Here is a 25,830-nt window from a genome sequence, read left to right on the forward strand (position 1 = left end):
ATTTTTTTATTTTTTGCTCTTCCTGTCTGTGTTTTGGCATCACAGAGACCAAAGGAAAAGCAAAGCCCCGAAAGGATTTCCTCAGCGATGACTGTGGATGATCCTCGTGGCTCCTGCATGCTAAAGCTGGGCAGGGCCCGCACGCTCAAAGCCCCGGGGGAATGAAAAACATAAGAGGGGCTGAATCAGATCTCCTCCGAGGAAGATGGAGGAGTTTTTTGTTTTTTTTTGTTCAGAGTGGGAGAAACACATGCTCTGTTGTCTTTGCAGAAAGTTTTGAGACTTTTCCTGACAGCTAAACTGTGCGGTGGAGAGTTCATGTTGCTCTCGCTCGCCCTGGAAGGGGAGGGAGCACGTCGGAGTGACTCGGAGGAATGGTGCTCGGCTGTAAGTGGGTGGTTTGGGCTGTGCAGTGTGGGAGGCCAGGCCCTAGTGCAAATTAAAGACTTCTCTGTGAAAGTCCCAGACTCAGCTACAGTAATCTCTGTGTGTGTGTGTGTGTGTGTGTGTGTGTGTGTGTGTGTGTGTGTGTGTGTGTGTGTGTGTGTGTGTGTGTGTGTGTGTGTGTGTGTGTGTGTGTGTGTGTGTGTGTGTGTGTGTGAGACTGAGCCTGTGTGCAAGTGGCCGGCGGGGAAGAGACCCAGCCCTCCCTCCCTCCCTCCCTCGTTTCTTTCCTTTTTTTAACCAGTCATTAAAAATAAGCCACAACTCACCCCTGGTACACACTGAGAGACAGAGAGAGGGAGAGAAAGAATGCATCTCCTCTTTCTCCTCCCTCCCTCTCTCTCTTTGAGCTTTGCTGCTTCACTAACCAAGTAAAACGGAGAGGAAAGACGAGGGTGGGTGGGGGGGCTGTGTTCAAGGAGGCTGGATGGGTGGGGGGGGTTAAGACAGCACACTCGGACCCCTCCCCCGTGTAAAGAGTATAGCAGGAGGGTTTTTCTCTGTCCAGGAGGGGAGAGAGAGAGAGAGAGGGAGAAAAGAGATGAATGGGGAAAGGAATGCAGGAGACAGACGAGTGCTCTCAGCAGGAGAGTGGGAATGTTGGAGAGACCATTGTTCCCCCCCCCCCTCCCTCTGCAAATTTCTGCAGGGAGTGGATGTAAACACACAGGAAAGAGGGGTGTGAGAAATCACACCTGAGAGACGGCTCAGGCTGGAGATGTGATTATTAATCCCGATGCATGCTGCACATTACTTTGGACACACACACACACACACACACACACACACACACACACACACACACACACACACATGCAGCCGGTGCCTATAGCTGCCATCTCGTCTTTCTTCTGCCGCCCCCTCCTCTCCTCCGACAGGATGTATAGGGTCACAGGGTCAGGACTGGAAACCACAAAAGACAGAATGCGTCAGTGTAGCCTGGTTCTTGTTCCAAATCCCCCCTGTTGCACCTCCTACCTCTCCGTCTCCCCTAACTTTTCCATCTCCCCCCCCCACACACTCCTCCTATAGGAGACGCGGAAGGCCTGACGTTTGGTTTTGGGCCCAGATGGCTTTAGCATGCCTCTGGCGGTGGATTAGGCCGCCAGTGTCTCCTTTCCCCTCCATGTGCAAGTGGTCAGGACAAAGAACGTCAAACAGGGGGAAAGGGGGAAGGAATGCGAGGAGAGGGGAGAAAAAAAAAGGAAAAAGCCCAGGACTGTGAAACGACACCCGACGCTGATGTTTCACGGCATTCCTGGAAGAGTAAACTCAGGCGCTTGTAAAAACTGCCATCCTGCTCCTTTTAGTGCCCAGTCATTCAAGTTATGACTTCTGGATTCAATCCCTGCAGTGTTTTTTGGCAACGTGAACTTTTGACCACATTCTGCCGCATTTATATGTAAATAGCAGCTGTGGCGAGCGGTGATCCTTCGCGTGATGACATGACACCGGCATTGTGTCTCAGCCCTCTCACTCAAGGCCGAGTCTGTCTGCCTGCGTGTTTTGCTGTTCCGTCCCAGCATCCATTACCCCCCAGGCCTGCGGTTATGTTTTCCTGTACTCGGCCATAACTCCACAGACTCTCAGCTCTTGTCATGTTTTATCAGGCAGCTGTGCTTAAAAGCTCGGAAACAGTGTGGGGGCAACATGGCTGTGTTGTTGTGGGTATTTATGGTCGAGCAGACACTGGACTAAGTGGCTTGTATTATCCACTTAACAACACAAACTGCCACCACGGAGCCTCTCTGTCATTCATTGTCTATCTTTGTGCTCTCGACTTTCACAAGTTACATATTCTGAGAGTTACGCCGACCCAGTCACTGCTCAGTCACACATCTAGTTTCATTAAATGACTAACTGATCACCCCCCAGGATAGATGACTCTGTTTTTTAGGTACTCCACCACTTGTTTCAGTTGCCAATGCTGTCATTGTCGGCACATGCGATGTGTCACTCCTCCCGGCAGAGTCAGGCTGCTCCTTCAGTCTGAGCCGCTCGGTGAGCAACGCTGTGGGAAACGAGTGCAGTGAAAGCATGCGTGAGATGTGTGGGTGTGTTAGCTTTAGCCTAATGCTCAGGTTTATGCCCAGCGAAGCAGATGGAATTTACAGGAACCGAAGGAAACGGCACGGCAAACTCCCCTCCCACCCCCCCTCCCCCCCTCCTCTTTCAACCTCACTTCTTCTCACTTCTCACTTCTCTCTCACTCTGTTATTGTTTCTTTATCTCTCTCTCTCTCTCCCCCCCATCCCTCCTAACTCCTCTGCCTTTATGCTGAGTGACTGTTCTCTCTCTTTCAGCCCCCTGCAGGCAGGTCTTTCTGACAGAAACAAAAGACTGATGTGTCTCTTCATGTGGTCGTGGACTAGTCAGGGTAAAGCCCTTTGCCGAGGAGCAGTGGAGAACAATGGAAGTGGCTTGGAGCCGTCACAGGGCCGTTCGAATAAGAACCCCCCCCCCCATCCCTTCAGGAGCTTAGGCCCCATGCTTCTGTACTGTACATGGAGGAACTTCAGGATTACATATTTATACTGAATCCTGGATAATTACACCTCCAGTAAATGTCATCTAACCAGTATTCACAGTGTTGACATTGGCAGATACACAGTTTAGATTAAATGTTTATATTTCGGAGGGACTTCTAACCAGGTGCATTTAAAAAGAAGGATGTACTCCCTGTTAAATAAAGACATAATAAATATTGAACAAAGAACCTGATGTGAACTCTAAAAAGACTATTTTGAAAATGAACTTTCTATTGTTATCTCCCCGCCCCCTTTGGCGATTTTAACTCTCAGCATGTCTCCTCGCTGCCTGTCACTGATTGACAGTTTGCGGAGAGCGTGGGGCAATAAAAGAGGAATGCAGGTAACCAGGCTCTCTATTTGAACTTGGAACACAGGAAAGTGGGTTAAGTGAAGTGAGTCTGTTGCCTAACAGGGAGCAGCTGCCTGCCAGATTTAGCGGCGGCTGACAGTTGTAAACACGCTCTTATCTAGTGATTCAGGAGACGCAGGCTGCCAGAGCAGTTACCCACTGTTGACACGGGTTTCTGTCAAAAGGGGCACACTGAGCACACGGTTGTGTCGATAGCACTGTCGGCCCGAGGACACCCGAGGCACATTTAACAAATGGTTGGCGCCGATATGCGTCCTCATGTTTAAGTCAGGACAAAAAAAAATCAATTTGGATGCAGGAGTCGGTGCAGGATGTTTACAACTCACCGAAATGCACTCGCACATGCTAAATGTACCTCTTTAAAAAGCCCTTGCAGACGGCCACCTTCACACACACACTGAGCTATTGTGTCTCAGAGAGTTCAGGCATCTGGAGAGCAGAAACCCTCTCTGGTGACCTCTGACCCCTCCTGGCTGAGAGTCGTTGATTGAACATGAGGGTCTCTGTGAGGCTTTCAGGTGACTCACAGGACTTGTAAAGCTCTATTGTATGTGGTGTGTGCAGGGTTTGTTTCCTCTCTGCAACATTAGCTGATCGTTATATGATCTCTTCAGTTATTTCAGCACGAACTTTTTGGAATTAAAATAAATCATCCAAACAGCAATTTAAAGTATCCGACTAGAGGCCGTGTTGGGGATGTGTCTGTTATTGCTGCATTGTTGTTCACAAGAGCAAAACATCACGTCACACAGTTTAAATCCTTCAGGTTATTTTCATCTCGTGACCCTGTCCCAGAAACTCAGTGACAAGCCTTTTGACAGGCGTCTAAGACAAACAGGTTTGTAGAGTTTGACACTGCACAAAGCCTCAAGCTCCGGGGCGAGGGACAATATTTAAAAAGTAATTTGCAGCTCCCTTGTTCTCTCTATGCAGATAACCTGGTGTTTATATTCGAGTTCCACGTTGTGCGGCCCACTCTTCCTGCTGTGTGTTCTCGTTGGCTGGTGTCGAGGTGGGTGTCAGTGCAGCTGCAGTTTACCCTGTCAAGGTAAACAAATGGCCGACAGAAGCTCCCCCCCTCCCCCTGCTTGCTGCTGGTAAAACTCCAAGCCTCCCAGCAAACTTCATGTTGCTATGTGTCACCATGGTGATGCAGTCACAAAGGACTCCAGCTGGTTCTCTGTGCGAGTGCGTGTGTGTGTGATAAAGTGAGACAGGGAGCGGGACGGACAAATGGACAGAGATGGAGCAGACGGAGCCGGGCAGTAACTCTGATTTACCCTCCTCCTCCTCCTCCTCCTCAGTCTCAGTCTTGTTCCGCTCTTCTTCGTCTTCTGTTCGCTTTGCTCCGTCCTCTCCCCTCTGGCAGACCCTCATCCCAAACACAGTGCAGCTGGGCTCAGCTGTCAATGTTCCCCCATACCGACCGCCCCCTTTCCTGGCTTTGTATTTGTTTGGATGGTGGTGGATTTGCCCTTGGCCCCCGCGTGGGGGAGCCCGTTCCCGTTAGCTCGCCTCTTAAACCAAACCGTCTGCTCTTTGAAGTGGCCAACACACAGATTGGAGATTACAAGGCAGCCGCCTGCCTTCAATCTGTCCAGCAGCATGAGCACGATGATTAAATAAAGGAAACGGCGTACACCTATGCCGAGGCACAAATAGGAAACAGTGATCAGCCGAGCCCAGAAATAGGAGGCTCAACAAGTCTGTTTTTTGTTCCGAACGCTGGCGAAATGAATGGAGACTTCGCTTTGTCTCAGGGGAGGGAAGAGGGCTTTCTTTGATATTATCAGGCCCAGGGGTGGAGGGGTGTGTGTGGGGGGGCGAGCTCTGCCAAGAAGAGCCGCTATTCACACCAACTTGTCGGCATGGGACGTTTGAAGCATTTGTCAAAAGAGGGATTTGGCAGAGGGCCACTAGAGTTTTGTCATTCACAAACTCTTCTCCTCCTCAGGATGACAATGCTCCCAGCAGGCTGCACCCACCTCTGTGTGGAGATGAAATTCCACAAAGACGTTCCCATTAAGCGAGGAAGTTGTTCCCGGTTTTTGTTGCACACTCAAGAGAACATGAATGACGTCTCTCTCTCTCTCTCTCTCTCTCTCTCTCTCTCTCTCTCTCTCTCTCATTCTGTGATCAAAGCTGCGTTAACCTGATATTACAGTGACAGGGGAACATTTTTGTGCCGTTGCTGCTGTTTATCAGTGTCTGGTGAAGAGAGTTTTCCACATTCCTTCTCAAGGGCCTGGTGGAATCTTGCGTCACATTCTTACTTCACTCTGTCCTTGACTGTCTGTCTGTGTGTGTGTGTGTGTGTGTGTGTGTGTGTGTGTGTGTGTGTGTGTGTGTGTGTGTGGGAGGTCCGGGGCCGTGATGTTGTCCGATGCTTTCATGGCTGCAAGAGGATCAAACTATTTTCTTATCGTTGCTGTGGAAAGTGGAAACTTGGCCTCTCTCTCTCTCTTATCAGGCCAGTTGTTTCTGTAGAAAGACCAACAAAAACTGGAAAGATACATCTATTTCCCAGTAGCTTTATTTTCCATTTATTTTGCTAAACGTCTGGTTACGTCTTCACACACGCTTGCATTGGAGTCACTGGCTTGGGTAAGGCCATTGTTGAAAACGTCTCCTGACGGATGGAGCGTATATCAGTGGCAGGAAGTCTGTGGTCTCCCTTGATGTGGAGAGGCTGAAACGTGGAGCTGGTTTGTGTCAGCGTTATTTTTGTGCCTCTGCAGGCTCATGTGTGCATGCATATGTGTGTGTGCGTGTGCGCGTGCGTGCGTGTGTGTGTGTGTGTGTGTGTGTGTGTGCGCGTGGGCATGTTCTGACTCCCGAGTGTGTTTACTTAACCTGTCTCGGCATTCGAAGCCCCTGTCATTCTCTGGCGTGTCTGGCTCTCGCAGTGGCAGCGGGGTGGGACACGGCGCGTCGTCTCCAGTTTCATGCAGCTCTGTATTGAGCTGATGAAGAGGAGGAGATGAACAGTCACACACACACACACACACTGACTTTTAGATGACTTCAGGGGATAGAAGCTCTGAAAGGGCCTGACATTCTATCCTCTGAACCTCCACGGCTGATAGGGGCAGGACCTCGGCCTCTCCCTCTGTGTGAGTGCATGTGTGTGATCACTGTGTGTGTTTTTTTGTTCTCTTGTGGGTCTGTACTTGTCGACCTCTCTGAAGAGAAACCCTGGATGTCGCTCAGATTCACCTGACACCTGTGAGAGGTCGAGACACTGCATGCTCAGATGTGTTTGGCACTAATTCCTCCATATACATTATCTCTCAAAAAGAAAGACACGTGACATTGAGCTGTAGGAGGAAACACAGCAAGTCGTTTCTTTCGTCTCTCTTGTGGTTTGCTCTGCTGCCATCAAAGAAATTCACATTAGCAGCTGTGATCTCATCCCGTCTGAGGACTTTCCAGCTTGTCAAAACCTGAACTCGAAACTCACCTTGTATCATCCAATCACTGGCGGCGTGGTGGGAGGACGGTCGGAGGGCGGCGGATGACTCCGACAAACTCAAGAGGATGAAGTCAGCCCTCTGTTCGCCTCCCAATACGTTAGGGCCCCTCTGTAGCTGTCAGTGAGACTGGAAGCCAACTACGGCTAATAGTTTTAGACATGGCTGCTCCTGCTGGGTGTGGTTAGCAACAGTTGTCTGCCTGCACACACCGCGGTAGGATGTTTGTCTTTTGGAGGGATTAAAGGGATCCAGGAAACCCGCTGTCCTAGATTTTGCAGCACAGCACAGAGAGAGGGCGACCTAGTTTTGACGATAGCGCCCAGGCGAGGAAGGAGATTCCGAGGCGTAATGTCGTTGGAGGAGGTGGCCGATGGCGTCTTTCTTTAGACAGGCTGTGTTTTGTCGGCATGTTGCTCTACAGACGTCCAGACCTCTGAGTCAGTTGGTGTGAGAGGCTCCATTGTCTGTGCAGAACCTGCAGCTGTAACCCGAGGGAGAACACAGGCAGAAAGAGCAGAGCATTACTGAGCAGCGCATGATTTCTAAAATATCTATTTGCTTGGATTTAAAACTCAAAAGCCTTTAAACTGTGCTGAGCCCTCCAGCTGCCTTTTACAACATCATTTAGCTATAATAGAATTTCACTTGCCGCTATTCATGCAAACACTGAGGACTTATATTTATATTCTGCACCATCAAATTGTTTTGAGTGTTGTACAGTTACTCCGTCGAGGGCTTAACCATCTAGATCAGTGGGTCAAGTGGCTGACATACTAATCCTATTACTAGATGACGCTCTGATTTGTTAATGTTGGCCCTAATCTACTGTCCATTTTGACTCCAACACAGGGACCTGAGACCTGTGTGTGTGTCTGTGTGTGTGTGTGAGAGCTGTCAGGGTGTTAGCTGTCAACAGCCATTTGGTGACAGCTAACACATTAAGCGACAGCATATGTTTCCACTGTCGGTAGCATGTTGTGCACCATAGAAAAACATGACGTACTGACCCATGAATTTTTTTACATATTTAGTTTTCCATGGTTTTGAGCATTTGTGCTTCCATAAAGATACAAATAAAATTTATATTTTTTCGGGCCTTTTGCCTTTATTGACAGGACAAGTGTCTCGTGGTCGACCCCACAAAAGTAAAATGTTTACGATTCGTGTAAAATTCGAAGTAGCAGGTTAAGGCTATAGTATGCAAAAGCACTTCATCTCCCATAAAGCACCTCAGTTATACCTTTCTTTCAAACCCTCTCCTTTTCTAAATACCAACTTTTCCCGCTTCTTTCAAACTTTAAAACATTCAGTTCAATGTAGTTTGTTTGTTAAAGTGTTTAAATCTGAAGCTGAAGGCAAGATAATCCTACTATCATCACATCATCTGAGTCAGGGTTTCAAAAGACCAACAACTGTTTTCTCAGGCCTCATATGTGTGAATCCAGCTTCATGTGCAAAGTCAGTGAAGCCTTTTTGGGATTGAGATTTTTAAGTTGTATTTGTTGTTGTGTAAGAATCCGTTATCTCTCTTTCTCCTGCAGTGTCATCATGCATCACCACCTACAAGAAGACGCCTCCCCCGGTCCCTCCACGCACCACCCCGTCCAAACCCTTCATATCCATCACGGCCCAAAGCAGCACGGAGTCTGCGCAGGACGCTTACATGGACGGGGGCTCGGGCCAGCGGACGGGCATCAGCTCCCAGCCGGGCCTGTCCAATTCCACGGAGAGCATCGACAGCATGAAGGCCCTGACGGCCGCCATAGAGGCGGCTAACGCTCAGGTGCACGGCCCCGCCAGCCAGCACGTCACCAACAGCACCATCACCATCACCGCCACTGCCACCACCTCCGCCGTAGCACACGTCTCCACAGACAGCAAGGCTCAGAGGGAAGCGCTCCGCAAGTGCCTCTCCATAGGGATCCAGGTTTGTGGATGCGCCCATTTGAAGTTTCAAAATAAAAGTCTCTGTTTTTTGACAGTTTCTCTTGTTCTCGTAGGTGGACCCAGAGGAAGAGGGACCCTCAGAGGAGCAGTCTAAATTCCAGTCGATAGGAATTCAGGTGGAGGACGAGCGATGGTGAGTAGAGAGGAAAGAGAGAACGAGTAGGAGGTTGTGTTAGTGGAACTGGATAAGTCTAATGGGAGGGAAGAGGCAGCGATAGCACGAACAGGAAGAGGAATTATGGAGACAGAGAGGGGTTTGTAGTGTGCGGCGCAAGCTTTCGCCCCCCTGCGCTGGCTTCCCGCAGCAGCTGTCCCCAGTTCAGGGGGAGGTTGGCGTCAGAACCCCCTCAGCCAGGGGGGCCCCAAGTGACAGCTGGGCCAGAGGATGTGGTGCAGGGGACTGGGAAGGTGGAGGGGGTGAGTTGACAGCCATCTGTTGCTGCAGTCATTGTGAGTCAGGCTACTTTGAGGTTGTGTGTGTTTGTGCATGTGTGGGAGGGAGGCAGAGAGAGAAGGGGAGGGAGTTTTATTGGGTTTGTTTAGCTCAGAAGACTGAGAGAGAGACTGCTGTGCTGTCAGCTCCAGCCCCTCACTCTGCAACATGGCCCCGGCCTGAGAAGAAGCAGCCCAGTGTGCACGATCGTTTCATTAGCTCCCATCGCCCCAGACGCATCAAGGCCTCTGCTGGGACACGCAGGCATTTATGGCTCCTTTGTCTGTTTTTCGTTCACCCCTGTCAAAACAATGACCTCATGTTTGGTGAAGGAAGTTGACAAATTCAGTCCCGGTACAGGTTTCCACGCCGTAGCCACAGGAATTCAGAGAGGCATCACCTTTAATCAAAGGTCAGGGAGCGAGGCCGGAGTGCAGCACATCAGACACACAGACTCACACAGTGTCAGGGAATGTGAGGGGCTTTCTGAAAGGGGAGGTCTCAGCTGACTGACCAAGCACTGAGTTCCTGTGGCTGCCAAGAAAAATATTAACTCATCCAGACACTTTCTAGTCTGCTGAGGCCTGGATGTTATGCAGCAATGAAGCCGGTGCATTACTCTGGTTCATGTTTGGTGTAGTAGGCAGGACGGTGTTTTTGTTGGTGCACGTTTGATTGTTTACTTGTTAGTGTGTGTGTGTGTGTGTGTGTGTGTGTGTGTGTGTGTGTGTGTGTGTGTGTGTGTGTGTGTGTGTGTGTGTGTGTGTGTGTGTGTGTGTGTGTGTGTGTGTGTGTGTGTGTGTGTGTGTGTGTGTGTGTACCTGGGAGGTCCAGGCATGCTGGCCCTTCATTACATTTCCAGACAGTGACAGTGCCAAACTCCTACGGCCTCGCTTCAGAGCTCAAACTGACTTGTGTGTGTGTGTCTGTGCCTGTGCCTGTGTGTGTGTGTGTGTGTGTGTGTGTGTGTGTGTGTGTTTATAAGCACCATTCTCAGGTCATAACCTCGCCTTGCTGTTTGAACAAGGATTAACTGTAGGAGTGGAGGAGAGCTGTAAAAGCGACGAACACAACAAACATGCTTGTCTTTACACAGACGTGTTTTCAGTGCAGATCTGTACACGAGCTACACACGCTCACTCTAATAATATGTCAATCAGATTTTTCTATGTGATGTTTTCTTTGTATATAATAGTGAACTTTAACACATTTTTGAAATTGTGAGAAAAAACTTAAAAATGTGATGTTTAAATTCTTGTTTTTTTAGGGACCTGCTAGTTTAGGGTCTGAGCTTGGTGGTCACCAGATGTCTTTGCAGTCACAGGGACATTGCTCATGGTCCAATAGTGACTAAACCATATGCACGACCATCTTGAAAACTGAACTTCAAGGACATTCTCGACCTCACTGTCAACTGAGGCATCGTCATTACTGGCATAAGACAAATGAACAGGAAGCCTCGGGGGTGCATGTGCAACTTTTAAACATTTTGTGTTTTCGGTCACTCAAAATACTTTTACCTAGTTGGCCTTTCCTTCTCCATCCAAATAGGTTTTCAGGTTGTTTTTGGTCGTAGATGCTTCGGTATTCTTTTGTTTTGGGGTTTTCTGCAGATGAGAGGAAAGGTACAGGAGACTTGAGCAAACATAAACCCTGGAGTTTGTCTTTCACATATGAATTACGCAGCAGGAGATTGTCAGAGAACAGGAACATTTCCAGAACCTTCAGGTGGGAGTTGGCACCTGGGCAGATCATGCAGGAGGAAGGACATGACGTATAAAGTCAGCTGCGGAAATTATGTGTTTTTGTTTACAGCACATTGACACAGGCGTCGGGCCTTATCACCAAAAGCTCTCTAATCTTATTGTCTTTCCAAGTTGGACATCTTCAATGGCGTCTCCTATGTGTCTGGCTCCTCTTTTTAATCCCGAGAAATTTATAATCTTTCCAGTTTCTTCCAGACAGCAACTGACTCTTACTTTTGCGTTCTCACATACAGCCCGTACGGACATGTTCATGAAAATGAAAGTCCAATACAAGTCTGAAAGCAGATGTAGACTAAAGACATGGATCTAAAGTGGCCCTCTGACATACTCAGCATACAAGACTCTACAACTGTTCTCTACAAATGTTCTCCACATGAACATAATCAGAACATGGACTTTGGGCATTTTTTACTTGCTTCATTTCCTCCCTGCTCCTGCATTCCTTCCTCATATTTCAGTTTCTTTTCTCCCCTCACATTGACTTTGCTCTCGAAAGCCCTTCCTTGTTCTCTCGCCTCGTGCCTTTTGATATGTCTGTCTTTCTGTCTGGGCTGTGTTTGGCCTTGCCCGTCTCTGCCCCTGCAGGAAGTTGTTAGCGGGCTGATAGAAAGCAGGCTGAGGTCATTAGAACTGAACACCTGCTCGAAGGAGTTACTCTTTAACTGCTCTTCACACACACACACACACTTGCGGGCTGCCAGCACGTACACATAAAGCATACACACACTCTGTTTGATCTCCCGAAGCCACTCCCTTGTTCTTTCTTTCTCTCTCTCTCTCTCTCTCTCTCTCTCTCTCTCTCCTTTTTTCTTCTTGTGTTCACGGAAGAGGGGAGATGAATGAGAAAAAAGGGAGGTTAGAGATGAATGGGCAGCGGCGAGGAAGAGCGTGCGTCCGGAGATGGGCTGAAGCAGGCGTGCTGGGGCTGTGATCATTTGTGTGTGTGTCACGCTGCAGGCAGGTCAACCTCAGGATAGTCAGCATGTTTGTCGGTGCAGCTAATGGGTCATTTTCTGGCATGGAAAAGTTGTTTCTTCTCACTAATTTGCAGCCTGTTGCAAACAGAGAGTCAGATGTTGTAACGTAAACCCAGACTTGGCTAATCGGAGGATACTGCATGCTTGGTGCACTAGAATTTTTATAGTTTGCATGAGGTCTTGCGTGCATCTTTGTAGCTGCTGTGCTTCTCCGCTCTTATTTTTGCTGCAACGCTTTCTGTGTTTTATCTGAGTCAGCGGTGCTCTGGTTCATTTTTGTAGTTATTAATAAATGATGTGTTTTCACCACTTTGAGTTGAAATCTGGCTCTGATTAGACATTTCAGGTTCGTCCAATCGCTGTGAAGCTAGCCCACCCCCCTTCCATACCAGTTCCCGCATCCCTCTGGCGACCCATTCATTACAGGGGGACTGAGCCAAATGTGTGTGTGTTGATTTAATCTCTGCACATGAGAGCAAGCGTGTGTGTGTGTTTTGGAGGGACCTGGCAAACGCTGCCCCAGCAGTGTCACACTGCCTCTGGGCCAAATGCAACATGGCACACCAAGCTGGAGGGAAGGTTCCCAGGTGTGTGTACATGTGTGTGTTTGTGTGCTTACAAAGCAGAGTTTGTGGACCACTGCACACTCTGCTGCTCCTGAATGAGCCAGGTGACAAAACACACGCGCTGAAAGGCCGCTCCACACTACAAAAGGTTCTCATCACTATCAGTGAGGAGATCGCTGTGATCATTTCAATTTTTCACACTGGGTGCACCACCAAGAAAAGTGTGCAAACACAATTACTGCGAAAAGGAAAGATCTGTTATTACCACACAATATGAGTATGTGTGATCATTCACTGCATAAAATCAGCATAACAAAACATCTTTGTTCTTCTTGCCTCCTCTCCCAGTTACCGCAGGATGACCCGGTCCAACAGCGTAACCACGGCCGTGCAGGCCGACCTCGACGACCCCAACGACGTCCCAGAGCTGCCGCCTCGTCACTGTGCCACCATGCCACGCCAGCACTCCCGCGACAATGCCGGCTCCACCGTCAGCATCCAAGGCTCGGGCAACCACTACCACGCCTGCGCCGGAGACGACTACGGGGATGTGGGGTTCGACCCGTCTATCCTGCCCCCTCCGGACCCCTGGATGGACAGCGTGGCCGAGCCGGAGGCGGACGTTTTGGAGGCCGTCGGCCGATTGGTGTGCCCCCGTGACGGCCGCTGGTTCCTCAAGCTGCTGCATGCGGAGACGGAGCGCATGGAGGGCTGGTGTCGACAGATGGAGCAGGACGAGATGGAGAATGAGCTGTCTGATGAGAGTGAGTTGGATCATAGGATTTAAATCCCAAGATATTGAAGATAGGAAGACAAGAAAGTCTGTTGTGCACTGATATTAGGTCTATTCTCTCCTCTCCTCTCCTCTGGACCACAATAGCCTCTTGTTCCTGCCTCAAGCCCTCTGGCCTCCACAGACATACCGGGCATACTACACACACACACACACACAGCAGCAGCAGCACATGTCTGTATGCACAGGTCTAAATATGTTTTACTAACATGCACATACCAGATGGAGCGAACAGGCCTCGGGCAGCAGGCAGTGCATTTGTACCTGTCCTTACCGCACAGCTGATTTCATGTCTTACTGAAAATGTCATTACGTATGCAGCCAGTGTGTTGTTATGGTTCCAGGCAAGATATTCTCTCACAGAACGTGCAGAGCAGGCAGGCTGTCTCAAGGTTATGTTTTCCCAGATCTCAGGCTACCACAGACACACACACACACACACACCCCCACACACCTCCTTAGGGGTTGTGTCTGTAGTGCAGATTCATTACTCCCCCTCTCTTTTTCTGATCCCATTCTCTTCATGTTGACTAATGCATGCATTGACAGTTCCTCTCATAGGGATATGAGTCAATAAGACTGACTGGCGGAGTCAGGTTCTGCAGCACTGCCTTGTTTTCTCTCATATATCAGTCTGCCAAGCTGCTGTCGTGATAGAAATAAAACATTAGGTTCTTAAAAGATACTTTTAGCAGCAAAGATGTATTTCAGTAATTATTTGCCTTCCCTTAATGAGTCCCATGTATGAAAGAGGATTCTAGCACACCAGTCTCTGTTGCATTACTAATGCACCCTCTCTGTTAGCGGTGCAACATGCCTGCAGTATGCGGTTCTGTGAGTAATTGCATTGTGAATTCTGTGTGTGCGTTTGTGTGTGTGTGTGTGTGTGCGTGCGTGCATGCATGTGTGTCTGCGTCTTTCTGCAGTCCTGGGGAAGATCCGCAGTGCAGTGGGGAGTGCCCAGCTCCTGATGTCCCAGAAGTTCCAGCAGTTCCGGGAGCTGTGTGAGGAGAATCTGGTATGTGTCACCTCATCCTCTGTATGCTCGTCCCAGCCCCAGCCCCCCCCTCCCCCCCCCCCCACCACCACCACCACCAACACTGACATCATCCTGCACAAATCATCCTGACAGGACAGGCCAGTGCTCATTTACTATGCATCTAGTGTGGAGTGTGCTTCTGCTCACCCCTACTGTCTCTGACATACAAAAATAAACCTTGCAGTGTGAAAACTAGAGCCTGAGAAACAGGGATTTTTTATACTGTTTGTGTTGAAGCAGCATAAAACCTTTTTCTGCAGATGTTTATTCTTCTATTTTCTTGTCAAAATATCACACGTGTTGCATAATGTTCTGGATACGAGCCTAGTTTCCAAATTTAGAATATGGTGCCTGATTTATTAATAAATAAGGTTGTGCCATTTGAATTCTCAATAACTTTGTGTGCATTTCACTTAGTTTAAAGCCGATTCTGCTGTCAAACTGAATTATTACACAGCAACAGTACTGCTCCAAAAATGTGTGATACATAATTGAACAACTTGTGTACGTGTGTGTATTTGTTCAATTGCTTTCTATCAGAACCCGAACTCACACCAGCGGCCCATCTCCCAGGACCTGGCCGGTTTCTGGGACATGCTCCAGCTGTCAATCGAGAACATCAGCCTGAAGTTTGACGAGCTCCACCAACTCAAAGCCAACAACTGGAAACCTCTGTCGCCCCCGGAAATCCAGGTGCGGACACACATGGCGAATACCAGATCCATTAAACCTCCATTTTAAAAGATGAAAGTCACCTACTCTTAGTTTTGCTTTTTGAATGGCTTCACTAACCTGCATGTTATCTGCTGCTTTACTGTTACTGCGAGTCCCAGTGATTCACAGTGAAGCTTTGTTGTAACATGCACATGTGTGTTGTGTACTGTCATGTTGCCTGCCTGACGTCACCACCTGTGTTTGTGTGTTTTGTTTTGTCTTGTTGCCGACAGTGAGCTGCTTTTGAGAAGCTTCTCTACCTGCCATGCACCGTTGGGGCCTGTCCTTCTCCAATGGCCGCTTTTACCTCACGCAATGGCCTCCACCGCGCTCTCTTACCCCACACAAATGGCTGCCACTGTGAACCATAACCTCATTCAAACAAATGCATGCTCCGCCATAACGCCGCAGGCAGCTCCAGTGCTCTTTCTAACCCATACGCCAACTGGCTGCAGTTGTGTTGCTCCTTACTGTGTTGCGTGTAGTAGTCTGTCATTAAGACTATTTGTCATTCCTGTCCAGGAGAGAAGGATGCCCCCTCCCGTGCCAAAGAAGCCCCAGAAGGGCCACCCTCCCCTGGCTAGGGACCGCTCGCTGGAGAGCAATGAGCGCCAGCGTCTGGAGGCTCGCAAACGCCTGCTAGCTGCCAAACGTGCTGCGTCGGTTCGGCAGAGCTCCGCCACCGAGAGCGCAGACAGTATCGAGATTTATATCCCAGAGGCTCAGACCAGACTATGAGACAAACACACACACAGACACACTGTCCCACACACACAATAGCACTGAATGGTAAGGCTAGGGTGCTAACGTTACATAATCCTATTATTTGCGGACTTCCCAGATCACTGTGGGGGCGTCAGTCAGGATGGAGGCAAATGTACATTTACAATATTTATTTATTTATTGATCTGCTCCCCGTCCTCGTTTCCTCCTCCCAGCCTTGATGTAGCACTCCCTCTTTCCTCCTGTACCTCCGCCCGAGCCCTTCACTCCCAAAGAAATCTCTTTATGGATCCCTTTTTTTTTCAAAGTGACCTGATGTTACATAAGTAAGCCAGGTGTAGCACAGCAGAAATGCTTCACGTCAATATGTGTTACAGGGAAACGTGGAGGAAGCATGCACGTGCACGAGGAGTGTGTGTGTTTGTAAACACACGCAAACACACACACGAGAGAACAGACATATGAACTCATATTTTATATATTTATTAAGTTGATTTTATTCTTTTTTTTACAAAATCCCATGATTCTGATTCTGAAAATATAGATTTGTTTTGTATAATGAGGGTAAACATCAGAGCAGAACATTGTTGAAAAGAGCTGACAAGGCAATTATAGTGACACAGTTCACCATGTGTCTGAAAATGGGTCTTTCCGGTGGCAGGAGGTCGACCCGGTAGGAAAGGTCAAGGGTCAAGTCGTGTTTTCCCCCTCCAGGTGAGGCGAAGGAGCGGATTTTGAAGCTCTGCATTTCACTGTTTTAGAAACACCACAAAACCTAATCAGTGTTTTTTCGAGCGAGACACAGAGTCTGCGTGCGTCCGTTTCTGATTCAGAACTTCATTTAAAAAAAAGTGCTTCCTACTTTTCTGGGGTTGTGACCGATAAGGTAGCAGCATCGACGACCTGTAAACAGACCATCCGTCCTGTCTCATTTTAAACTGAGCAACACGTTTGTATAAAGGACATAGCGTATAACGACCTGACTTGCATGCCGACACAAGGTAACTGATATTTATGTCCTTTTTTTTTTTTTTTTTTACAGGTTTACTCGTTTCTCACGTTGCATTCGAGCTCCTCGGTGTTGCGGAAGCTAAAAATACTGATATTTGGTACAATACTGGTAGTTGTACTATATTTTACTATGTCGTTTTTAAACAAGAGAGATTTATGGACAGTATTTGAGACTGAAGGACTGAAAAGGGACTATTTCCTCCTCACTGTGTGTGCACTATCTCTGCCTCCAAATGAAGCAATTATTTCGAGGTCATATACAAAAGAAAAACCAATTTATAATATTTTGTATTCATGTTTAATTTATTGATTAGAAGAACAATGACTGTTTCTTGACATTGTGATTATGATTATGCACTGACAACAAGGCCCTTCTACTGTGTTTATGTTTTCTGTGTGTTTAGCATGACAGGCACCTTTTTTATTTTGATTTCTGTTTCAGTGATCAGCCTTAATTTCTAATATGATAGTTGAGCACAACAGCAGTCTCAGGGGAAGGAGTGAGTGTGCATGTGTGTTGTGTATGTGAGACTGTGTGAGACTGAGGATAGGAGCGCGTGCGACTGACCTCATGTGACTGTATGTGACCCATGGCTTTTTTCTCTTACTGTACATAACCCCCCGCCCTGAAGACAGGCCACGTTCTTAAATAAAGGAAATAGTCTCCACGCCATGTTTTTTGAACACCTGGGCCCTGCTTACTTCAGCATAACAAGGTATTTCTGTCCGCTGCTCGAACACGGAGACAATCCTGAATCACACAAATGTTCCGACGACAGACTATAGCAGGACTTTGGGGTGTCAGCCTGTATTGATCTGACAGAGTTTCGTGCCATTGGATAATTATAGATAAAGGATATATCCCTGCTATTTGTCCCTATTGAACGCAGCCTGAAGATTTCATTGATTTGTTTGTGAAGGAACTCGAGTGATGAAGTAAACGTACAGTTGGATTTGTATTTCCTTTACCTGGTCAATTTTAGAGAGGGTGCATAAAAGTAATAGTTCAAACTTGAATGCCATATAATGTAGATGAAGATTTTTCTTCTTTTTTTTTTACTTTGGAACTTGTATTTGAATTAAACTGTCAAATGATTTCATTTCTTATTTATGTTTTATTATATTAACATATCAATATAATGCTCCTGGTATAGCAGGGGAGTTAGAAACCAGAATGTTGGATTGTGGCTAAACTCTAAAGACACTCCAGCAAACCTGGCAACCCTGGAGCTTGTGATGTAGTTATAATAAAGAGGAAAAACATTCAAATAAACATTTGTACATACATGAATGTTTCCCTATGTAAATGTAAGCTAAAAAAAGAACCCAATCAAAAGACATATTAAGCAGATATACATTTTGTAATTAATGTTATTACACTGTTGATGTTATGGCACGTGTATGAGCTCTTATCAGCATTAAAACATATATATATATATCATTGCCATAATTTTGTTGTGTTGGTTTCTTTCCTGCCTCCACATGTGTTTTCAATTGGAATATAATTAAACCGATTACAAGGCCGGCGTGGTGTGTTTTTAAGGGCATTTCCCTTCCGCAGGGGCGGCTCCCCATAATTAGACGGCACTTTTGGCCTCGGTTTAGCCTCAACGCTCCTGTACACGCAGCTCCTGGTGATTTGTCATTCACACATCAGTCATGCTGAGGGGAGGCACACTGACCTCAGCGGACAGAGTTTAGGGGTGGGTGAAAAAAGGGGGGTAGGGGGGGTTTCAGCTTTGTATAAGGCCTGACCCTGGTTCAGGCCTTATAGTCCGTTCATCCTGCGCATGGTCTACCATGGTGGGCTGCAACTGCCCACTGTGCGCCTGGAGGTCTGTTTAAACCTTATGGGTGATTACATCCTCCTGATTGGACCCGACCCCCCCCCCCGCCACCACATGACTCGTCACTTTAGACGGGCAACATCTGACAAAAGGTGGAAAACTCAAAATGCATTCTAAACATTTGGTGGTGACCAGCAGGGGCAATGCTCCAGCCTCTGAAAGTTAAAAACCAACTGTTCCCACCAGTGGAGGAAGAAGTACTCACAGCTCTGCTTTCGTAGAAACCACAATTTGAATATATTAGAGTAGAAGTAAACTAAACTAAACATTCTTAAAAAATGACATATACAAATGTTTTATTGACAAAAACATCAATAAAAACATCCAAAATCCACCCGTTTGTTATTATTGAGAATGCTTTTCAGGAATTAGCCAGTTTGGGATCAATAAAGTACATCTGTCTATCTTTAAAGTTATTCACTTATTCACACAGAAGGTGCTGGTGCATGTATTTTATATACTAATTATTGAATCTGTAATAATACAACTTAGTTTTAATTTAGAATAAATATATTAGAGTAAAATGTACAATATTTCCTAAAAATGTATCAGTGGCATCAAATGAACATCCTCAAATACTTGTACTTAATTACAGTACTTCTAAACTGTGTGTACTGTCATATTTTAATGGAATTAATAACAATTTCTGCTGCTGCCTCAGCAAATACACACAACGCATCATATGGAGATCTGCAGAGAAGCTTTGGGACCAGAAGGGAACAGCCGTCTTCCACTAGAACGAAGCAGCTCGCTCAGTTCTGAGCGGCCTTCCATCGACTCCACTGAGACGCAGGCGCACACAACCCTGTTGGCAAGAAACCGTTGACGTCTGCTGTTTGCCCGTGTTAATTTATGCAGGATTATGCTAATTGGAGGGAGCTGTTGTAAACCTCTCGCACACAGGAATGCCTCTGAATGCCTGTAGCGGTGGCCCGTGGAAAGACACGAACGCCAGCCTATTTCCATCCTGCTTCTGATCCTCGAGGGATAAATCTGGGATCTTCACAAAGTTTGACAGGATTTACAGGAATTCAGCTTGTATGGATGTGTGTCAGATTTCAGTGATCCGCTGTGAGGTTACAAAAAAAAAAAAAAGAAAAAGATCCGATTCTGAGATGTAGAAAAACAAAACTTTATTTGAATCCCATGTGACCCCTATTTGCCACAAACATTGCACAGTATGAAAAGAAATCACATCATTGGGCATCGTGTCACATTAACTATACAAATGGTCCTATTATACATGAAAATGGTTGTTTTTGGTGATTTCAAAAAAGATGCTGCCTTTGTCCGTTTGTCAAACAGCAAATGCAGAAAAGACATCTGTAGTGTTTTAAATTCATCAGTCCACTGGCCGTCGTTTTTCGCTGAGTGATGGGATGAAGGCTCAGACTAAGAACCTGCTACATTGGTCATCTGAAACATCCCTCGGTGGAAATAAAGAGTAAAAAAAAAAAGAAAAAGCATTGAAGTCTTTTTTTCCTTTTAAAAATAGCTAAAAGTAAAAATTACAAAATCAAAACTATACTCATGAAAACACATAACATTTACTACAGTAGTGAATACGTTTGTCCTAGATGCCAAGAGCAAAAGTATGTTTAAGACACTGAGATGACCGTCCTCTGCCTTTAGTGTGCAAACGAATGAGGCAGACCAATCGCGAACTGATCTCTGAAATGTGAAAACAGTCAAAGAAAACGTGTGTGGATGCGACCAATCCGTCCGATTGGTCCGTGAAACGAGGAGGGGGTCGTGATTCTATAGCTCTTTCTGCGCTCTCTACGATGATATACAGTATCATGGAAAGACATAAGACAGGCAGCTTTTTCTCTGCTAACATTTTTGGTCCCTGTGTGCAAATAAGATACACATGTAGATACACACGCATGTATATGAAATGAATAAACGACGTACAGCCAAGGCACCTCAATACAGTTTGTTTCTTTTTCAATAAAAAAAACAATCCTCATCAATTTGATTGGTATACCAAAAATAGAAATGATCAGGCTTTCATGTGGATTTGTTCTGTGTTGCGTGCAGACAAGTCACTTGGACTCGGAGGAGTTCCATAGTCGAGACACAAAAGTCAGTCTCCGTCGCCTCCTCTTCTTCGTCACTCTTCCTCTTCTGTCACCCTCTCCCTTTAGGAGACCAGCTGTTTGGCTTGCAGCTCCATCTCTGCGGCCCGTTTCAGGGCCACGTCCACCAGGAGCTGGAAGCCGCTGAAGTCTTGTGTGAGGTCTGGAGGGGTGGGGGGTGGGGTGTTGAAGAGCCCGCTGCGGGGGCTCAGGTTGCCCTCCATGCCGCTGCTGCTGAGGATGGTGGTGGTGGTGGTGGTGAGTGGCTGGCTGCCCAGCCCCTCATCCTGGCACCTGAGCAGCGCCTGAGCAGTCTGCAAAAGCTCCGCCGCCCTGTCGCAGTTCATTCCGGGCACAGAGGGCTGGGAGGCTGTCGGGCTCGTCGGGCTCGCCTGCATCGCCGCGCTGACAGTGGTGTGACAGATGACAGAGGGGCGGGTGGGCATGAGCCCCGGAGAGGGGGACGAGGAGGTGGGAGAGGGGATGGAGGGGGACGCCGCCTTCCTCAGGACGCCGGGCATGGCCTGTTCGAAGCTGGAGGGGTGGAGAACGCGTTTGTCGTAGCTCTCGTCCATAGCGGCCGTGGGGCTGCTGTGTTTCGGGGACTGGGAGCTGTCGGAGAAGCTGTCGCCGGCCTTGCTGCCTTTCCTGGATATGGTAAACTGGTTGGGATCTTTGCCGTCTTTCCTCAGCATCTCTGGGAGAAGTCGTCGCCGAGCGTTGATGAACCAGTTGCACACCTGGAAAAGACAGAGACACATGCTGAGTTATTGAAGAAGCAGCATCACGTGCCTCGCTTACGTTCTGCCTTGCAATCTAAAATAAAATCTGCTGGTACACTTATCTCCAGGTGCAGTTTGCACCTGTGTTCTAAATAGAGGAACCACAATGAAACACCAGCACCCACCAGAGACGACATATTTCACACCTTTAACGTTTCCTGTTTATCATTTCAGCTCTGCAGAAATGAAAACACAGACCCCTGAGGTTTACACTAGATGATAATCACAGTTCAAACTGGGAGAAGCTAAACATCACGTCCAGTTTGGATTTCTTAATCCTGTATTTTAAACAGCTTCCAATGAAACTCATCTCTTTGGTCATAGCTGTAATCGTTGTCATCTTTCTTATTTTCTCTGCCGTCCAGCAGGCTAGTCGTAACTGGCTCAGGGAGGCTTGTAGCTCTAACTATGTAAATGACTCCGCATTGTTCCCAGACAGCTGGGATGGAAAGGGGCTGGAGGGAGGGAAATTCCTGTCCGAGTGCCTCAGCCAAGCCCACAACACACAGGGAGCGAGTTTACTCACTCACGCTGTCTCATGCACTTTAATGTTGCCACATCGAGCTGGTTTGGATGACCTTCAGTTCACGGTGTGTCATGTTTTGTTTGCCATCCGTGCAGGAAATGATTCAATCAATCTGACACTTGCTTCCTTTGGAGTTTACAGTGATCTATTTACACTCTAGGCAGTGAAGGTGTGTGGTAATCTTTAATATCTGTGTGCATACCTGCAGTGTGGACAGTTGAGTCTGCTTGGACAGGAGGGCTTTCTCCAGTTCCGAGGGGTAAGCGTTGTAGCGGTGCTCATACAGCCAGTCCCTGAGGATCTGCACCGACTCCTTGGGCAGATTCCCTCGTCGTTTCCTCTTCCCGCTGCCCCCCGTGCTGGACGACAGGTCCAGGGGGGCGTCCACGCTGTCCTCGTCGTCCGTCTCGCTCCCCGACAGCATCACCAAACCTGCGCAGGCAAAGCCCGAGTGAAGAGGAGGGGTGTGTGAGAGCAGGACAAAAGGAGGATGGTGTGCCATCTTGTATGTCAGTCACCCAGCAAATCTGCCGCAGCCGCTTTTACCCAAACGCAAGCTGTCTGGGAGGCAGCTGATGTGTCAGAAGCAAGCTGTCAAGTTCAGCCATGTGATTCATATAAGGAGCGAGGGAGGGAGTGAGGAGGAGGAGGGAGCGAGGGAGGGAAGGAGGGAGGGAGGGATGGAGGGCGAGACGTCACAAAGGCTGGTCTGATGCTGTGTCAGTTATAAAACCTGCCTCAACAAATACGAGCCGGGTCGACCGCACAGACAGCGAGCACACCTTGCATTGCTCCGAGTACAGTGAAGTACACCGGCCTGAACCATCCAGTGAGGGAGGGGAGGTTTTGTTTTGAAGAGCAGACACATGGCAGATAATAAAAAAATTCAACATTTTCAAAAACACGTCTGATCATCATCAAACCGGATTCAGGGGAAATAAACTGTTTGTAAAAACCCAAACTTTGATCAGATTTGTGTTTGCCTTCATTCTGTTCTCAGCTGATTATGATATTACATGTCACAGACAATAAGGAGTTGAACTGACACCAGACATTTGATCTTCCTCTGGAGAATGAAGAAACACAGGTTTTTGAAGATTATTCAAATATATATATATATATATATATATTCTTTCCCCCATGAACAACACAACCAGCAGCAGTGCACTAATACAGGCGCCATTAGGAAACTGCAGAAACACTAAAAAACTTTGTGGACATCAAATGAACAAACCCCTGTAGCAGTGAGCTGTGGGAAAGGAATAAGAAAGTTCCCAACAGGATGAGGTAATTACGTAGGCTGGAGAGAGGCGGAGGGGGGGAGGGGAGACCTGTTGCAAATCAGCGTCTCCAGACTAAACAAAAGAACCCAGGGCTGCGTGCTTCTTTGTGCGCAATCCTAAAGTTTCTACGCGTAAACTGCGCATTCCCCATCAAACCAAGTCCCCCTGAAATGTCACCGCTCAGTGGTGGAGCCAGAAATAAGAGTTTAAACCATGAGAAGGTGACGTTTTGGGGAGTTTGCACAACTTGTACGAGGGTTTTCTTTTGTGTGTGTGTGTGTGTGCGTGTGTGAGCTGCACCACGAGGTCCGTGAATGTAACAAGGCAACTTCCCACAATGAGGTCAGGATGAACATTAGCCTACATTTGGATTGTAACGCTGTTTAAACGCTCCGTGCGTTCGAATGTTTAAAAAACAACACAATGCATCGTTTTCATTCGAACGCAGCGTCAAAGAAAATGTATCATTCGAATCCTCCACTTTAACTTGTTCCAACTTTTCTCTCGAAATGTCCAAACAAATATCGCATTCTTAGCTTCAGAGTGAATAAAAAGAATCAGGAAGCTTTGGTGTGATTTGAAGTAGTGGTTTTTTTTGCGTTGGCTTTAAAGTTAACCTAATTACACGGTGACGCGGAGGAATAAAAACACGCATGGCGACGCCGCGCTGTGTTGTGGTGTCAGAAAGTGGCACACAAAAAAACGTACGTGGGAATAAATACGAAGCGATAACGCAAACGCAGCTTTGTGGACTTTTGACATCGCGCCAGCACATGGCAGGGAAAAAAGCCCCCTGTCACGTCTGGGGAAGGAAACAATAGACTGCGTGGTTTGCTTACGAGGGGAAACGGCTGAATCCGTCTATTTATAAAGCATCTTTTTTCTTAATCTTAAAAAGCATCTCTTACCCTTTTTCGTCTTCATGTCCACTTTTGTCCTCAAGCGCAGAAGAAAACAGTCTCCCGTGTTTGTCCTCTTGTCTCCGAATAAATCTCCCCACGGCGCGTATCCCGAGAAAAAATCCGTATTCATGAAAAACTCCTCTTCTGTCTTTCTTTCTTCCTTTCTTTTCTTTTTTTTCCGTGTGTTTCCTCCGCTCTCTGTTCTCCTGTTTGCAGACTTGAGGAGGAAGGAGGTGTTGTTTGAGGTGGAGGTGGTGGAGAGAGGGTGGGTGTGGGGGGGGGGGGGGTCACCTGAGATCTCTGCGACTCAAAGCGCCTTTTTCCTCATTGACTGCGTGTTTGATCGTGGAAGTGGGTGACAGCTATCTTTGACAGCTGCGTGACTCAACGCACAAGAGAGAGAGAGAGAGAGAGAGAGAGGGAGGGAGGGATAGAGAGAGAGAGAGAGATCCTCCCACCGCGCGGGGAGAAATCTCTGACATCAGCATGGTTTGTTCCACTGACATGGAAACCGAGCTGCTAATCTACGCCCCTGCTGCAGAATAAATAAAACGCAAACAACAACAACAACAACACGGTTACATTGTGGCGCTTTGATGTTTACGCGTGCATTCACAATAACAACAATATAAACAATAACAACAACAACAACAGGCTGGTGGACGCGCGGGGAGCACTGCGGACCTCGTGGTAACATCCTCCAGCTACAAATGATCACCACGGTGAAAAATCACAACAACATCGCAACAGGATGCATCTGTGACGTTTTGCAGGAATTAGCTACATTGTTGCATCTTGTGGCTTTAATCTCTTTTCACGTAGCATTTTGGCGCATTTTGTGTCAACGCTTTTTACATTAATGCTCCAGCTCTGTAGAATATGATCTGTGACGCTATTGTGCTTTAAATTCAAAAATCATGCATCATTACAATGTTGTGTTTTGCCAATTAGGAGTCAATGTTATTATTATTATTACAAAGGCTGCACCTCTGCACACACTGACTGTGACATCGCTCATTCTGCTGTAGCACCACACTGGAGCACGTTCTCCTGATACTATATTTATAATTTATCGTTTTTAAATCATCATTATTTTAAGCGATATGGCTCTAATCTATCACAAACGTGTGAATTACACTATGCACCCTGTGGGGATGTGGAGCTCAGCTGGAGGTTAGTGCACCAGTCCAGGTTTGTGAAGACAACAGCTCGGTGAAGGAAGCGATCAATGCCTTCATTTGTATTCTGTGCGCAACCCTGCGACAGCTGCTGGAGCAACGTTTCTCTCTTTCTTTTCTTTTTTTGAATGCATTTGTTCCAGGCGAGCGTTTGTTTCTCTCTTGCCTGAAGGTAAATGTCGCCCCCGGGTGTGCATATGTGGTACTGCAGTTGAAATAAACCAAACATTGTGGGAGTCGCGTCCCCTCTAGTGGCCACACGCAATATTGCCAGTTTAATCTGTAGAAGGCCAATTTAGTTGGGGCTGTTCTCAAGAGAAATAGTTCCTTATAATATTTATTATGAAATGTGCTTAGCTTTATACATAGTTATAACCTTTATTTTATATTGAGCTCTATTTAATATTTTTTTATGACATTTCTCTCATAGCTGAGCTGACCTGTCCA

At 47.2% G+C, this 25,830-nt stretch overlaps 2 protein-coding genes across 7 annotated transcripts in view; one reads left to right on the forward strand and one right to left on the reverse strand.

Moving 5' to 3' along the window:
• Window positions 1-18,237, forward strand: part of dlgap1b (discs, large (Drosophila) homolog-associated protein 1b) — a 95,179-nt gene extending 76,942 nt beyond the window's left edge. For 5 of the 6 annotated variants that reach the window (XM_034572311.1, XM_034572312.1, XM_034572314.1 and 2 more), the window contains 6 exons: window positions 8,360-8,745; window positions 8,819-8,898; window positions 12,856-13,271; window positions 14,227-14,318; window positions 14,880-15,032; window positions 15,576-18,237. In XM_034572311.1, coding sequence (XP_034428202.1) covers window positions 8,360-8,745; window positions 8,819-8,898; window positions 12,856-13,271; window positions 14,227-14,318; window positions 14,880-15,032; window positions 15,576-15,791 — 1,343 coding nt within the window. In that variant the 3' untranslated portion in view covers window positions 15,792-18,237. The other variant, XM_034572315.1, reaches the window with a different exon arrangement.
• Window positions 18,238-19,742: 1,505 nt separating this feature from the next.
• On the reverse strand, window positions 19,743-24,613 carry tgif1 (TGFB-induced factor homeobox 1). The gene is made up of 3 exons (XM_034572687.1): window positions 24,212-24,613; window positions 22,223-22,452; window positions 19,743-21,452 (listed from the first exon to the last, which is right to left on the reverse strand). Exons 1-3 carry the CDS (start codon window positions 24,333-24,335, stop codon window positions 20,778-20,780), a joined length of 1,029 nt encoding a protein of 342 aa, XP_034428578.1. The 5' UTR covers window positions 24,336-24,613; the 3' UTR covers window positions 19,743-20,777.
• Between the last annotated feature and the right edge of the window lie 1,217 nt (window positions 24,614-25,830).

Source organism: Hippoglossus hippoglossus, chromosome 20 (genome assembly GCF_009819705.1).
Source record: "Hippoglossus hippoglossus isolate fHipHip1 chromosome 20, fHipHip1.pri, whole genome shotgun sequence".
Classification (NCBI taxonomy): Eukaryota; Metazoa; Chordata; class Actinopteri; order Pleuronectiformes; family Pleuronectidae; genus Hippoglossus; species Hippoglossus hippoglossus.